This window comes from Mustela lutreola, chromosome 13 (genome assembly GCF_030435805.1).
Source record: "Mustela lutreola isolate mMusLut2 chromosome 13, mMusLut2.pri, whole genome shotgun sequence".
NCBI lineage: Eukaryota > Metazoa > Chordata > Mammalia > Carnivora > Mustelidae > Mustela > Mustela lutreola.
This window is the reverse complement of record NC_081302.1, coordinates 3,424,066-3,441,420: the sequence shown is the minus strand read 5'-3', so window position 1 is coordinate 3,441,420 and position 17,355 is coordinate 3,424,066. Positions and strand designations below refer to the sequence as shown.

Below are 17,355 nucleotides of genomic sequence, written 5' to 3'. Positions count from 1 at the left end.
AATATGGAACATCTAGAACATTCCATCTCAGAAGCCAGGGACATGACAAAGACCAGGTGGGGCAGTGTGCTGCAGACAGATCTGCACCAGGCAGTGGAGGAATCCAGGGAGGGGCCCCCAAGATTTCTTGGAGTCGTTGACATCGAGCTGAGGCTTGAAAAAGGTTTGCAGTCGTCTGTGCAAGCGTGTCGGGGAGCACAACAATGGAGAGAATGGGGGGTTTGATACATTTGAGTGTGGCGGAAGTGGGGGACCCTCACGGCTGGGAGGTGTTTAGCCAGGAAAAGGCAAGGTAAGGACGACATCACAAAGGAACCCACACACAGCGTGTGTGCCAAGGATGGAGAGTCCCTGCAGGGTGCTGACGAAACAGTGGGCAAAACTGAGCGGACAGGGTAAGGCGGGAATATTCAGGTCCTGGTTGATGACGGAGCTGAGAAGCCGGTGAGGCTTTATGGAGAGAGTTTAAGTGAGATGAAGGAGAGGTCAGCCATGTCAGAGCCGGACGTGGAGGAGCGGGTCTCCGGGGACTCCAGGTTGCACGTGGGGAGGTGGACGCATGGTGGGGCCCGTGGAGCAGGATCAACGGGGAATGTGTGGCAGGAGTGGGGCGTGGGACCCCCTGGGCTTCTGGCATGGTTGGGAGACCCCCCCCCCCCTGTGCCATCCGGCAGACCATTCACTGTACTGGTGTGCAGTGCAGGCAGGTGCTGATGGAGTTTCAGAGGTACATGAACTAACTTCCCATCGTTAGTTCACAAATGCTAGCGGCAGCCTTAGTGCGCCTGAGGTCACTCGGGGAAGATGTCCCAGGACAGCCAGAAGCAAGTGCAAGGAAGCACACATGCATGGTCGCAGGACGGAGGTGCTGGCCGGGGAGGGAGATCAGGATGCGGTGGTCCCGTGGAAGGGATGCCTCGGGATGGCAGGACCCCGGGGGGAAGCCATGTCAAGGAGGAAGAAATGGGTGGTATTGGGCGCTGCACAGTGATCACGTTATACGGAAACAGAGAAATGCAGCAGGAGGAGAAAACCCTGAAATACAGTTACTGGATGGGACGTATAAAATGGTCGCTATCTTGACACATGGGGTCTCGACAAAGTGGTGCGTCTGGAAACAGAGCCTGAGTGCCGAGCTCGGAGACCATCCCGGGAGTGATTCGGCTTTGACTGTGGCTGGAACGCAAACCCGCCACGGCTGAAATCCGCAACCCCCGCAACGGATTGTGGAGAATTCCGCACTTAAGTGTCATTTTTCAAAAAGGTAAAATCGAGACTCTCGTACCAAGATAAGGCATCGCAAAGATTTTATTCAGCTCCTTAGAAAAAGAGGGAAGTAATCAGGTGTTAAAGCCAGTTCAAGTGAAAATCTGATTTACGCAGATTTATCTCCTCTACTGACAAAATTTCTTTGCACTGCCAAGACAAATGTCATCTGTGTGGCTTTGGACAGGAATTGTCGGTGTTCTCCGGTTCCCGCGGCTTATGCTCTAGCCCTCCAGAGCTGTAGCATAGCTTAGTCGAAAGCAATGACTCAGCTCTGTGAATCGAAGTAATCTCCAGGGGTCCCCTCGACAGTGCCCAGCACTCAACGGAGAGGACTCCCAAGAATGAGATGGTTCTTGTTGGCCATTGCCTCCGGTACCAAAGAGTTGCACAATTGTGTTAATTTTAATTTATAATCCTCAAAGGAAGTTAATGTAAGAGGTGAACCCCAGGCAAACCAGCTTTTTAAGGGTGTGTACGTCAGAGCTGTGTGGTGTGTTAGTGGACGTGAAGAGACTGCTCATTTGTTAATGCCTATTTTAATCATGTCTCCTTTTTTTGAAGATTTTATTTATTTGAGAGAGAGACAGAGTGCATGTATATACACACACACAAATGTGGGAGTGGGGGCGAGGGGGCCAGGGAGAATCTAAAACGGGCTCCACACCCAGCGCAGCGCCCAACGTGCGGCTCAGTCTTATGGATCTCACGACCCTGAGATCATGACCTGAGCTGAGATCAAGTTGGACCCTTAACCGACTGAGCAACCCAGGCGCCCCATTCACGTCTTTGCTTAAATTAAAACTTTAATTAAATATATCAGTACCTATTGGTGACAGGTAATAATTAAAATTTCTATGCAGTATGTACCTATGATGGGATATTATTCAGCCTTAAAAGTGAAGGAATTGTGCCATTTATAACAACACAGATGAACCTGGACTTTCACAGAAACACAAAAAAGACACATGCAGAAAGGCAAGTGCTGTCTGAGCTCACTTCCATGTGGAATCCAAAACAGTCCAGCTCGTCAAGGCAGAGAGTGGGCTGCGGGGGGTAGAGGGAACGGGGAGAAGACAAAGCGCATGACATTTCGTTCTGCAGCGTGAGTACGTCCCAGAGACCTGGACATCGTCATGCCTACAGCTGACGATACTGTATTATATACTCAAATTTTTTTCTAAGAGGGTAGATCTCATATTGCACATTCCACTTACAAATAAATACACAAACAGAACCAAAGAGGGTGGGAGGAACGTTCAGAGCGGATGGGCCTAGCAGATGGGCATGTTTATGGCATAGACGGTGGTGATGCCATCACGGATTTATCCCGACTTCCAAACTGAACCAGTTACATACAGTAAAAATGTCCCGCTTTTTGTCAGCCATACCTCAGCAAAGTGGTTCTAAAACACATAACTACGGTTGACCCTTGAACATGTTCAGTGTGGGAGTTGAACTCCATGCAGTCAAAAGTCTGAGTATAACTTTCAACTCCCCCAAACTACCAGCAGCTTACTGTAGACTACAAGCCTTACCAATCCCATGACGGGTCGATTCGCACATGTTTTCTGTACGTATTATATAATGTATTCTTAGAAGGAAGCAAGCTAGAGAAAAGAAAATGTTAAGAAACATCAGAAGGCAGGGTGCCTGGGTGGCTCAGCGAGTTAAGCCTCTGCCTTCAGCTTAGGTCATGATCTCAGGGTCCTGGGATCGAGCCCCATATCGGGCTCTCTGCTCAACAGGAAACCTGCTTCCCCCTCTGCCTGCCTTTCTGCCTACTTGTCATCTCACTCTCTCTGTTAAATAAATAAAATCTTTAAAAAAATAAAGCTTCTTTTAAAGAAAAGAAAAGAAAATCAGAAGGCAGAGAAAACACATAGTGGCACACTATAAAAAAAATCTGTGTGTCAGCGGACCCACAAAGTTCAAACCCGTGTTGTTCAGAGATCACTGTGATCCTCTCTGAAATTAACCGACATAATTAGGTGCAGACACTGATCTCCAAGTCATCGTTCAAGCCTGTCACAGCCTCTCAGAGTGTATGTTCAAGAGACAGTTTCCTTGTTACTGAAGCAGTGTGATCTCGGTGCAGGTCCAGACCGTTCTGGGGAGGATCAGAGCTATTCTCCTTTGTGATCTGCTAACAAGTCATAATGATAGTGACATTCTGAACAGCAGGTTCATATGGTAGTAACTAACTCACTCGATGTCTGAAATAGGCATAAACTTCTTGGAATAATAAAACTGGTGTTAGCAAAAAAAAAAAAAAAAACTGGTGTTAGCTACCAGTCTCCATAAAATGTTCTAGCCATGTCCACAGAAAAGGATTGCCCTCTGTTTGATAGGGAGAGAAAACAATGGAATAACAAAACTTTCTAGCCAACAAATTGACCTGCCTTGGTTTCCTGTCCCTAATCAAAAAATAAATGGTCACGCTGACCCTGGTAGGTCTTTGAAAGGAGGAAATTGCTTTAAAAATGGGATAATTTTACCCAAACTGTATAGCTTAAAGAGGTCTCTCATTTAAAGGCTTGAACAACCAATGAACATCTTTCTTTCAGTTTAACTCAACGAGCTGTTTTTGCACCTGATGAATACAGGCTGTGCCTCGCCAGTAATTCTGCAAAGCACAGAGGAGGTAGGACACCAGCCCATCCGGTCAGCGCAGGCCGACCGTGCTCAGGGACCTCCCGGGCGCGCGTCACGAGCCCAGGAGCTACAGCAGTGGGGTCTCTGACCTTCACCGTTATCTCAGCCCCATCACAACTTCTGCGCCCCGAAAGGGCACGGTCTCCAGTGCCCCCCATGGGAGATGGCTCTGGCGTGCCCGGCGTGCCCGGGTGGGGTTTCTGTGTAGGAAGACGCTCAAGGGCTCTATCCGGAGCGAACCCACACCTGGCTGAGGTCAGTGGTAGAGGCCTACGGAGCTCAGTGTACTTTCTCATTCGGTGTTTCCCTTTCATCCCTTTTTTGAATACATTGAACACGTGTGACGTCGCACAATTCAAATGAAAGGGAGGCACCAGACATGAAGTAAGAGAACTTGAGAGCCTGGTCATGTAAATTCTTAGCAGATGTTCTGAGTTCGTTTTTTATCCACATGTTGGTACTGGCTGATCCCAGGAGTGGAAGTCTAGTCTAGCATTCCTTTTTTTTTTTTTTTTTTTTTTTTTAAATTCGCCTCCTGCGTTGTCTGGGGTGGGAACCCCTGGCTTGATGACACAGATGCGTGAGTGAGTCCCCTGGGATAAGGCTGCATCTCCAGGGGGCTAGGCTGCTTGGTCACAGGCTCAGGCCCCCTTGCTTCCCGGGAGGGAGGCTATTGAGGGAAAGGGTGCATCTGGAATCCTGCCGCCTTCACACCACAGCCCTCACCCCACTGGCCAGGCCTGGGTCCCCCCAGCCGATACAGCAGCAGCTGAAGCACAAGCAAACCCCACACCTCCCCCAGAGCTCACAGAGGGCCAGCAGCACGAAGCCCGGGGACTTCCCGGTGCCTGGGAAGGGCTCGGCTAAGCCTCTCGGGAACTGCAGGATGCCCTTACCCTCCGTGACACCTCCTTCCTCCTCGTGGGACTCTCTCCACGGTGGGGTGCGAGCCAGACTTTGAGTGTGAATGTTGGATGCTGTGTTGTCGTCTTAACTGATAAATGCCTAACAATGCTGGCTGTGATGACACTGAAGTCATACTGTAATGTTATCAACATAATAGTAGCAGAAGCAGCTCTCACCCCCACGGATGAGGTTGTGAGAGAGAGAGAGAGAGAAAGGGACTAACCCTGAAGCTGAAGACGTGGACGTAGGGATGACCATGGAGTCAGGCTTTCCAGGCTGTGTCTTAGCGATATTCCTCACTTGCACATTATTCCACTCGATGGTCCCCTTTGTCCTCTCAAGCCCCAGAGCAGAAGGGGCAAAGGTCTCATTTTACCTCATCTCCCACATTCCTTAGTAAAGCCAGATTAGCCCCCAGCCCTGCTACAAACGAGCTCAAGTTGTCGCACAGCTTTGACTAATGTCCTGGGGTTTTGAGAATTCCGTGTTGCTGTGCGGAGACCCGGCGTCACTCCTGGCATCTGTAGGCATTTTGTTTCTCTCCATCCCTCTCTCCTGCTTCCCTGCTTCATTTCCAACCCTGGAGACCGGCCCACGGCTGGGTGGGAGGCCCCTCACTCTGCCAGCAGGTGGCCCGGTGGGGGCTGTGGGGTGACACGGCGGGGCAGGGGGGCGGCTCTTCCCAGCACCTCCCCACTCTTCCCGAGGACTGTCTTCCTGGGGATCTTGAACCGGGAGGCACACGGGAATGTGAAATGCCACCGTGTCTTTGAATGGGGCATCCGTGTTCTAAAGATGATGGCAGCCTGTCTGTCATAATTTGGGAAGAGCTGGGAAGTCAGTCTTGACCAGTGGCCTCAGCAGGGGGCCTGGGACTGTCCTAGCGCCACCTTCCTTTAACCGACTCATACGCAGTTCCTGGTGAGCACGGAGAGGCTTCATGTGGATCCCAGTAGATGTGAAAATAAACTCACATCCAGATTCCAGGCCTGCACCGTCCAGGAGGCCCCAAAGCTGTAGCAGGCGACAGCCGTGTCCCCTTCCTGTCCTTCCAGTAAATATCCAGGAGGAGTCGTGGGTAGGTGGACACAGGAGATGCACCAGGGCATGGATCAGGCTATTGAGCCCCAGGCAGAGGGCACAGCAGCTGCAAAGAAATGTGGGAAGGCCAGACGTGGAGCTGTGGGAAGCCGGGAGAAGACCGGGCTGGGCGACGGGCGGGTGCGCGAGGCGAAGGCTCCGCACGGGACGCTGAGCTGCCGGGCGGTCGCGGGGAGCAGGCCCGGCCCTCCGCAGGACGGAGAGCTCAGGGGACGAATGCCGGACCAGCTGCCACGGGAGGTGACGTCTTCAACCCCGAGTCACGGGAAGAAGAGAAAGAATGTGCACACTTAGGGAACATGATGCATTTTTGTGTGAATGATGATTTTTAGCAACCTTTTCTCTTTTGCTTTCGCGTCGTCTTTAAAAGAAAATAAAAAGTGCTCCTCTGTAGTTGAAAGGTCCTTCTGCAAAGCCTGTCTCTCTGCCTCGTTTCTCTTCCTTCTCCGCTCCCCCCACGTCAAAATAGATTTTATTTCTCCCCCAAGCCCTCCGCGCTCCTTTCGCTTCCTACTTCTCACTATTTTCCTGATGCATGTCAGTCCCGTTGCTAGGCAGCTGTTCCACTCAACCCACCACTCAGCATTCTGAATGCTGGAAATTAGCCCCAAATAGCAGAAAATCACCCCTCCGCACCTGCACTGTGTGTGCTGTGGGAGCTAGCATGGGAGCCGCAAAACGAGCGGTCCCGGCAAGTCCGCACAACAGGGGAGACGCATCCCCGACCGATCCGGTGCAGACAGACAGCCTCGTTCTGGCAAGGTGGGAAGCTCCACGGTGCCCTGTGAGGAAGTCTCAAGGAACTGGTTCTAGAAGAAACCCCATCGTTGTCCTAGCAGAGCTAAACAGGAACGAACCCAATAATCTGGAGAAAAACAGCAGTCCTGCCAAATAAGCATGAGTAGAACGTAGGCTTTGTGTATTTCTATAAATGTCGCCTACAGGCTCTCTGGTTCTTCCCCGACCCTGAAGAAGAAAACGCCCCAAACACTTCGCTTGGTTGTACCTGCCCCTCGGGCCATTGGCCTTTTCCTTCATCCGTGCTACGAGTCACCAGAGCCCCGAGCTTGTGCCTCCGCCCTGTGCTGCGGGCTCGGTGCCCTCCCCTGCCCTTCCTGGCTGCCTCCCCCTCCCAACCTCCCCTCTAGGGCTCCAGGGACACCTCCTCTCTTTTTCTGTGGATTACCCCGTCCCGTTCCTGAGGGATGAGGTTAACAGTGCTCCCTAAACCTCATTGTGTTGTTCCTGACTAAATAAAATGGGACCCTTATAAGAAAATTTCACGAGATCTTGAATTAAGAAAACCACATCTTTTCTGAGATATAATTTTGGCCAAAAAGGTCATCCGTGAGCATAGGCAGTCAGGTGAGAGGGTCGCTTTGCCCATCCCGGTAAGCTGCGCCTGTCTTGGCAGGGTACCTTGCTCATAATTGGTGCTTAATAAATATTTGCCGACCAGAATTAAATTTTAAGGGGCTCAGGGACCAAAACTTTCACAACAAAATTGTGCTCGAGTGTGAAGAGACGAAGCCAATATTCAGCACACAAACCATGTCAGAGAAATTGCAACTGAGGTGGGGGTTGTTATTGTTTTTAGTGGTTTTGTTGTGTTTTGTTGGTAGACATTAGCTCGATACACATACCTTGTATTTTTCTAAGGAAGTGACTCTCCGGTTCCGTGGTGGGCTTCTTACAGGAGTCAACTGAGTCTCTACTTGGTTCCGCCTGCCTCTGTGGTCACCCCGTGAGCTCTGTTTTGTCTCTAAGCTCACGAGAAATAGAACGTCCGAGTTCTCCTTGAAGCTAGAAGGAACGATCGCTTTGGAAAAGACAAATACTTACGCGTCCCTTAGGTTCCCCTGCGCACAGCTCAGCGTCTGCTCTGCCCTCCCTCTTCTGCTTCTGCCTGCCCCGCTCAGACCGCAGAGACCCCGAGCCAACACCGCGGACAATGGGGTCCTTCCACCCATGATTTCTGCCAACGACCGGGATGTCTGTTACGATTCCCGAGTCACCCTGTGCCCGGGGGTGCGTGTGGGTTGAGAGTTTTCGTACTTGGACCATTGGTGTCCAGAGGGTACTTAATGATGAGCCTGCGGGTGAGAGAGCTTTCCAGACCTGTGAACTGTGCTAGAACTTGCCCCCCGACCCCGGGCCTCACCCAGTACCGGCCATCGGGGCCGTGGGCGGTCTGGGGGAAGGAGGTTGAAAGTCGGCAGACACGTTCACAAGGGGAGCCAGACACTGTGTTCGGTTTCGGCCTCAGGGACCCACGAGGACTCAGCACGAGGAGATGTCTTCTGGACGGTGGCCCCCGTCCTGGCCGGGAGGCCGTGGCTAGTGACAGGCGAAAGGGGCCCCAACGGAGCGACTGGCAATAGGCAGGCAGAGACTGTTTCGGGGCGTCGGCTCACTTCAGTGACCCCGTCCTTGGGGCTCCCGTGGAATTCATCCTGCGCCCTCCGCCATGGTATTGACGCCACCCCCTCCCCTCATCTGAAGCAGCTGCTGTCCCCGGGCGCTCCGTCTCCACGAAGGTCACTTCTGCCCTCCAGCTTCGCAGGCGCACCTCCCCTCCCTCCCGCGTCCACATCCGTCCATCGGGAAACCCCACTGTGCGCCGCCGGCCTTGGTCTGCACCCACCCAGCTCCTCCCACGAACGCTGCCTCCCTCCTGGGCTGCGGGAAGGGCCTCTGGAGAGACCTCGGGGCTGTCCGCTGTACATGCCCACGCCCGGGGCCGCCAGCTCCTGGGGACCCTTCTGGAGTCCCAGGGGAGGACCCATCTGCTCAAATCACTGTGTCCTGGGCTCTCAGGGTCAGAGCTGAGGGCTTACAGTCACCTGCAAGGTCACCTCCTTCCTGTGACTCTGCCCCTGGACCTTTCCTGGGCCTCTCTGCTCCAGCTGCGGCCACTGCCCTGGGATTGCTCACGCGGGCGCACATGACCCCGCTCAGGGCTTGTGTGTTTGCTGTTCCCTCAGCCGGGGTTCCCCGGAGGGCCCCACAGCTCCCTTCCCTGCCGGCAGATACCTGCTCTCTGTGAAAACTCTCCTGCCCCATTTTTCTCCGTCTCTCTCGTTGTATCTGACATGGCTCCTCATCTGTGTTTCTGGTCTTCCCGCCTCCATCAGAGGATGTAAGGATCTTCATCGGACGCATTCCGTGTGCGTATCTTGTGCCCAGCCAGTACTCCTGTGCTTGCTGGCTAATTGATTGAATGAGCCCAAAAGAATGAGCCCGGGACTTGGGCTCTGGACATGGAATTAGATCCCAGTGATTCCCTCCAACCCAAACCAAGATGAGGCAACAGTGAGCTGTTCAGGAGACTTGACATTGACATCTTCGAGTCGGCTGATCTGTCTCAGACACGGGCAGGTACCAGCCGAACACAGAGCTCTTCGGGGTGTCGAGGATGACAGAGGCTGAGAGCTGTAGGGAAGGGAAGCTTCGGAGTCTCACGGTCCAGTCACACCTGCACTCAGCGCCCACACACTGTCCCAGGCTCGTCCCTAGCCGCTTGGTCTTGGGTTGGAGTTTCTGCGAGGTCCTGTTTTAGCTCAGTGATCGACCCGGGACGCCACCCAGAGATGACACGCCCGTTCCAAAGAGCAAGATGTTTTTAATTTCACTAAAATAGAGGCCCTCCCTTGGGATGATGTGTTTGTCTTTTCAGTTGAAATGTCAGAATTATACCATTTTAGATGTCACAAGAACAATATAAAGTGAGGGGAAAAGCCCCCGGTGTAAGATCTTTGTTCTGACTTGTTCGTACTGTCTTCAGATACTCGAATTACGTCAGTCGAGTTCTCCGTGATAATGAATAGAGCTGCAGAATGAGACAATTGTAAGAGAATAAAAAGATAATTTGAGTGATTTCATTTCATTGTGTGACTCTGGCTAAATGGTAGGAACGTGCTGGCTTTCCTGCGCGCTTGAATGAGTCTGTATTTCATTCTGAGCTGAGTTTTCCGTCAGAGGCCCAGTCACCCGAAGGTCGGAGAGCCTGGAGTTCTCTTCTCTGCAGTCTGGTGTGCGGCTGATGCCGAGTGCTGACCGCTTCTGTCTCTCACGCCCCAGCCCTTTCCTTTCCGCTCTAGAACCATCTGGGACCGGGGGCTTGTTGGTTCCTGCCTGAACCGCGTCGGGGATGGCCCAGAGACTGAGATGGCCCGTTGTACACCTAATCTGCATCCGCTCACTGATGTGCACATGTCACACGCCCACCATTCTGGAGGGCCCACCCCATTGCCCTCTGCACACAAAACTCCCAGTCCTGGCCCTTCACACACACACACACACACGCACGCACGTGCACAGACGCACGTGCACACACGCACGCCCCATTCCGCACATTGTGTCTGTTCTCTTCTACCCTGGGGACACCCTTATCTCTCCGGCAACGACCAGTAGACGAGACAGACACCAACCCCAGTGCCTACTGCATAGGAAATCCCATTCTTGCCTCTTATTAAAAAAAAAAAAGAAGAAGAAAAAGAAAAAAAAAATCACTGAATACTTCCGTATTCCACAGATCACTTCAGTCCCTGCGCTGTGATCGGAAGGTGAGCGAGGGTTTCCTGTCCTTGCTCTGGCGCGCTCCTGTTCGCGTCCAGGCTCGGCTCCCTGCTCTTTTCACGCCCTCCTGGGCCCTGAGTCCGATACAGGAGCAAAATTCCGTGTGAGCAGGAAGGGTTGTGGCTGACGTTGATGCATTTCATCTGACGTGTGGCTCCCGAGATGAGGACATTGTCAGCCCAGGTCGACTAACAGACTGAGGGCTCCGCGGTGACGCGAGGATGGAGAAAGGAAATGAATGTGTGCTACTGACAGAGTCACAATGGGTGTGTTTGCTCGGAGCACTCTCCACGCCAGACCCACGGTGACCACGGCGGTGCCCCCCGTGCTGGGCACCCCCGGCGAGGGGACACTGACAGAACCCTAGAGGGGGACCACTCTGGGGTGGTGGTCGGGGGGCACAGGTCCAGTGCTCTCCTGGCTGCTAAGAGGGAGCCCGGTGGATACTGGACACAAACGGGGAAGCGATGCTCTTCCTTCCTTCCTTCCTTGCTCTAAGGAAGCAAATAACTCGTTTTAGAAATTGCCAAATTTGCTGCAACAGACTTCAGATGGAAATCACAGACATTTTACAGAAAATCACAGAGAACTTAAGTGATTTACCTTTGGGCATTAAATTCCCAAAGCAGCCCAACGTGGGAATCGTAAACACAGTCCAACTAAATGCGGTTACAGGAATCCTTGGCTGTTTCTTCTTCTCTGTTGCTCCTCTCCCCCTCCCCCTCCCCTCCCCCTCCCCCTCCTCCTCTTCCTCCTCCTCCCCTTCCCCCATCTTCTAACACAGTTTACCTCCCCACCAGGTTAAATAACGTGCATGCAAGGGAAATTTTACATCGATTTTTTAAGTGGCTGGTAGAATTTTGAAGGGCATTTTAAAAATCCATAAAAAACCATTATATTGCCATGGATTTCAGCTCAGGAATGTTAGCTATTCAGAGGAACTTTCAAATAAATAAATAAACAAACAAATGTCCTTCTAGAGGATTGATAAAACCCTATAGGTGGGCAGAGCGGCTCTAGATCCCACTTGAATAAAGCTTCCAGATCTTCTGATATCCACATTATAGATTCTTACTACCGCTAGGTTGATTTCAAATGGTCATAAGGAATTCTAAGATTTCTTAAAAGGCATATTTTTGAGAGCATTCTAAATATTTCCATGAAAACAAGGACTTTTCTTTCCTTCAGTTCCTTCTGTTAAATGGTTTCGTCAGTCCGTGATAACAGTGTTAAACCTGCGTTAAAGGATTGAAACACATATTTGGCTCATTTTAAAAACTCATCCTCACGTGGCAGAAGAGGGTTATGTCGCGGTTGGACGAGGTTCAGCGCACGATGGATGGAGACTTGGGGGCTCGGGGGAATCAAGTGGGGTCTGGGGACGTTTTAAGGAACAGTGGGACCAAGATGACCCTGCCGGACAGAAGATGCATTTGCTTGACACACTCAGTCACGGCTTTCGTGTCCCCGCTGCTTTCCGCAGGTACAAGCCGCTGGCCCATACGCTCCCGGGCGAGAAGCAGCCGCTGTCTGCCGCGGAGAAGTGCCGCCTCGTTCTCCAGCGCTGCAAACTGCAAGGCTGGCAGGTGAGTGACCCGCGGGCGACCTGGTGTCGCAGCTCGGGATTGGAACGCACCAGCAGGGTCCCCGTGGCTGCCAGCAGCCTCCGTGGCAAAAACAGGAACATGTTTGCGAAGAGCCACTGGCGTGGTCCCTGGGAGCATGTGGGTCTTTCGGATTTTCCCGTTGTCGTGTGTGGTGGGGGACATGCGAGGGGGGCCCGCGGGCTCCCTCCATAGCACGGACAAGAAGTTCGTGCCGCATGTTGTTGGCCCGTGTGTCAGTCCCCTTGTCACTCGGGCTTTCTAAGGGAGTGAGGGGAGAGCAGACGAGGGCGTTGGTTTCTTGGCCCCTCGCCTGGATCCTGCCTTCTTCAGACCCGCTCCCTGGCTCGTCCAGGGCTGGGGGGGCCCTGTTTGCTGTCAGCTGCCACACACCGGAGAGGTCACTGTCCCTTCTACCTCACTCCATGGCAAAAGGTTTGTGTCTGGAAATATTCAGTCTTTTGTGTGACCCCTTGGTTGGCAGAGTCCAGCGGCCCGTGGGAGCGAGAGCTCCTCCTTCCAGAAGGAAGAACGATCATGACACAGAAGAGCCTGGGGGGCTCCCCAGAAACAGCGGGGTACAGTTCTGATTTTGCTCAGCACCTGAAATAACATCAGAATGCTGTCTGTGATGAGTGTGGAGAACACGAGGTTTGAAACTTCTGAAAGCATTTGGGAACATCCTGCTCCCAAGGGCGATTCAGGAATGGGAAACAGAAGAAAGACGCAGACATCAGAAGGCCTGGGATGTTTCCAGCCGTAGAACAGCAGAACGTGCCCACGTGGCAAAGAGCATGGCTGCCAGTCGCTTTGGCAGAACTAACAATTACCACAAGCAGCCATAAATGTCATGTTGAAAAGCCTGGGCATCTCTAAGAGACCACGTAAGATAACAGACGAGGCCAGAGATGCGTGTTTCCCTCCTGATGGTTCGGAATCACTGGTTGTATGTGGCGGCGTATACGGGGGGGGGGGGGGGGGGGGGCTGGCACTGGCCCTTCCTGCGTCTGCGGAAGAGAACATGGAACCTGGAATGTCAGACTGATGACTGATGACTCCGTCGTCTGTGCCGCCCAGTCTCTCTCTCTATTACCTTCTCTCCTTTTCCTTTGTTTTCAACCAATAATGGGGCGAGCTTTAAATAGTCTGAAGGCGGAGGCGCATGCGGTCGGTAGGAGCCGTGTACTCGGCCGTGGGATTGGAAAGGGAGTGAGGGGGGGTCGCTAACGTGGGACGGCGTCCGCTCACCGCCCTGCAGCCGGGGCAGAGAGGCGGGTTCACATTCAGAACGGGGACACGGGCTCCAGGACGCGGACGTCATCGTGACTGAATCACTGCTGGGATTTTTAAGTCTTTGGGCAGTAGTGGTTCCCGAACACGGAACTCTGAGATTTTCTTGTACTTCTTTCCCTTTAAAGTATATTCCGAGGGACGCCTGGGTGGCACGGTCGGTCAAGGGTCTGACTCTTGGTTTCGGCTCAGGCTGTGAAGTCAGGTCCCGAGATGGAGCCCCGCGTCAGGCTCTGCTGAGCTCGGCCTCTGCTTGAGATTCTCTCTCTCCCTCCGCGCCTCCTGCTCGTGCTCTTCCCGTTCTCTCTCTCAGAAAAGGAAGAAGAAGAAGAAGAAAGACGCACAGATAAGGATAATATGCTTTATTAATACTGAAAGGCGGCATGGGTTGTGGAGAAAAGGCGAGGGCATCTGGAAGAGGTGTTCCCCCAGCGGGTGGTAAGCCCGGTGTGCAACACACATCGGTCCTCTGATCGGGGTCCCACACAGGTGCCTCCTGACAGCCATTCCTTCTGCACCACTGTGTGGGCTGGGACACTCGAAATCGCAGCTGCGGGAGGTATTATATCGCAACACGCGTAGGAACTTTGAAGAAGTGCATCAGAATAAAAAACGGGGACAGGTTCCCCTTTCACTGCACTGGTCTGTTTTCCCCACTCCTTCACTCCCCAAAAGGAGACTAAAGATACGGGACGAAAGAAATACATGAACCCTTTTACTCTCCGCGTGTCGGGTTGTGTGTTCCGTGGCGAGCTGGTAGGGAAGATGGCTTTCTTCTGCTTCTCCAAAACATAACGTCCCGTGTACTTTTTTTTTTTTTTTAAAGATTTTATTTATTTATTTGTAAGAGAGAGAGAGTGAGAGCGAGCACAGGCAGACAGAGTGGAAGGCAGAGTCAGAGGGAGAAGCAGGCTCCCTGCGGAGCAAGGAGCCCGATGTGGGACTCGATCCCAGGATGCTGGGATCATGACCTGAGCCGAAGGCAGCCGCTTAACCCACTGAGCCACCCAGGCGTCCCACCGTGTACTTTCTACAGTAAGACAGATCCTTGGCTTCCTAGAAATAAAGCTTATTCATGTTACACTTTTATGCTAGACAGAGAGCAAAAGAATTTGCAATTAAATAATGTATTTAATTAGAAAGAGAGAGCGAGCGAGAAGAGCAGAGGGGAGAGACAGAGAATCTTCCACAGACTCCATGTCCCGTGCAGAGCCCCAGGCCGGGCTCCATCTCATGACCTGAGCCGAAATCCAGAGCCACGTGTTTAACCCACTGAGCCACCTAGGTGACCCAGCAGAAGAATTTTTTTTTTAAACATCATTTATTCCTGACCTGGAAAGTCAGACTCTCCAGTCTCAAAAGCAAAGCGTGTGTCTGAAACGTGTCCTTCGCTGCTGGAGGAGTGGCTCGGACTCCCTCCCGGCGGTGGACCAGGACGAGTCCACCACGGAGCCGTGGAAGCCGCAGTGAGGTCCTAACGGATGGCTGTCGTTTTGGAGCACGATTCCCAAATTACCGAGAGTCACGATGTGCGTTTCTATTAAGCAGTCAGTGTTCATCCTTGGGTCTGAATGGTTAGCGGGAATTAATAATCCCTCGTGCCCATATTTTTAAAAGCAGCGCTAGGAGCCAGCAGGGATCGGAGCCATCTTTACTGTGGGAAACTGCGCAGAGCGTTAGCTGGAAATTCAATTCTCTTTGCTAAAAATACGATGATCCTCTTGCCGCCGCTCTGATGGGTCTTGGAGGTGTTGGTAGTGGGCACTTCTGCTCTCCTTTACATGGATCAGACTCCGTGCAGGGAAGCCTTGGAGGCGTCAGCAGGGGCTCCGCGCCCCATCTTCTCCCACTTTTGTACATCGTAGCAACGCGTCCGCTTCTGCTTCAGAGGCGGAGAGAGACCTGCCCCATTCAGTGCTGTTGGGTTTGTTTACTGATTGATTCTCCGCGGAGTTGTGGGTCTGGAGTCAGTGTGGGAGGCCCTGGAAATGTTAATATTTTATGCACGGTGATTCCTCTCATCTGTAGAACATGTTATAACTATTCCGAGCTCTGGCCTTCTTTGATTTAAGCCTAATAACAAGGGTATGCGGAGAAAGGAAAGTCGGCTGGGTGGATGTAATGAGCTCGACTGAGAGAGGAGGCGATGGAGCCTCACAGATGGCCCTGCTGACCGAGGGCCCGGGTGCGGTTCCCGCTCAGTTTCCGCGGAAGGGCCGCTCTGCCGAGACCCGCATCTGTGTCTCGGAGGCTGCGGTCTTCCCACGGCATTTGACTGGATCTGTATCTTTTACCGCAACCATCTGAAGCGCTGCTGTTCAGATGACGCAACTCGAAAGGCAAAGGTTCTGCGTCTCGGCGTGAGCTTTGACCAGAGGCACGTGCGATCTCGTTACGACTCTGAGCAGATCGTGGTCCGTGTGTCCTCACGCTGGTCGCTCACCTGGCCGGGGCAGGAGAGTCACAGGGACAGCGGCCCGTGGCAGGTCGGTTCTGATCCCGGTCGCTCTTACCCAGACCGTCAGCCAGGGACCCCCACGTAGCCCAGAGCTTTGGGACTCCCCTTCCTCACTGCATCTTGGGGGCAAAGGAGGAGAAGGAGGGAGGGTGAGCGAGAGGAGCAAGAGCAGCCGGACAGGGACAGGGAGAGCTGCAGCCAAGCAAGGACTCTCGGGGTTTCACTCCAGTCCGTCGCACACCCAGACCCAGCCCCCGCTCCGGCTCCGGCCCTCTAGGCAGCCCCGGGCCGGAAACAGCTCTGGGAGACAGTCCCGGAGACGGAGTCAAGGTGACACTGGCTTGCAGCTCAGGACTTGAGCGAGGGCAGTCTCAGAAGAGTCATCATAAGCCCTTTCGGTAAATCCCCAGCCTGAGGCTGCCGGCCGGCTCCCTCCCGTGTTCGGACTTGCTGGGGCCCCAGCTCTCCAGAACGCTCGCTCCCTCCGCCCTGCTCCCTTCTCAGCCCTCAGGTCGCACACAGGTCGCACACCTTCTCTAAGGTCTGGACAGCCTGTCCGTCACCGGGGATTGGCGTGTGTCGAGTTGGCTCCTGCGTCCCCAGGACAGGAGGCGCGGTGGATGGTAGCGGATAAGTCTTGGTCCCTAAGAAGCTGCCAAATCATACTATACATTTTACATGGACACACGGGTGTTTAAGACTGTTTATGATCTGGAATAATTCACCACAAAAACCTGAGAGTGGTGATATCCAGGGCATTGTTTGGACGACAGTCAGAAGTGCAGCCTATCTCTATGATTCGAAGATAAATGTGTTCATAAGTTACTTTCTGTAATTGAGAATTATTTTTAAAATTTGTTACCACCCCATAAATACAATTTAAATAGAATATTATATAGGGTCAAATTAATTATCTTGAGCATTTATGAAAAAGACATGTTCGTCACACTGACTCTGTTTTGCTCCAAAGCGCTTTTGCCTTTAAGTGCTAAGTAACCTGTTGTATTTTCTGCCTCACTTCTTTTTGTTTTTAAGATTTTATTTATTTATTTGACAGAGTGAGATCACAAGTAGGCAGAGGGGCAGACAGAGAGAGGAAGGGGAAACAGACCTCCCCGCTGAGAGCCCGATGTGGGGCTCGATCCCAAGACCCTGGGATCATGACCTGAGCCAAAGGCAGAGGTTTTAACCCACTGAGGCCCCCAGGCGCCCGGCCGCCTCACTTCCTGAAGGACCCTCCCGCCTCCTGTCACAGGATTCCAACCACTCGCCACAAGTGTTGGCAAACCAGCTCGTGATGCTGTTCTCTTAACATTCTCAACATCGTGGCTTTCACATCAGATGCTTTTGTTTTGAACAAAAGTGAAAAATAATCAGGATGTAGTGGTGACTGCCAAGGAGTCTTTCTTTCTGGTCGTTTCTTGTTCGTGCAGACAATGAAATGACTTGTTCTTTCAAATATGGCGGCCTCGTCAGTGCCTTGGCCTTGTTTGATGT

At 52.6% G+C, this 17,355-nt stretch overlaps 1 protein-coding gene across 4 annotated transcripts in view; it reads left to right on the top strand.

The window, feature by feature from the left end:
* Positions 1–17,355, top strand: part of MYO16 (myosin XVI) — a 579,863-nt gene that overhangs the window by 471,615 nt on the left and 90,893 nt on the right. For all 4 annotated transcript variants that reach the window (XM_059144127.1, XM_059144126.1, XM_059144125.1 and 1 more), the window contains exon 28: positions 11,990–12,092. In XM_059144127.1, the coding sequence (XP_059000110.1) occupies positions 11,990–12,092 (103 nt within the window). The remainder of the gene's footprint in view (positions 1–11,989; positions 12,093–17,355) is intronic.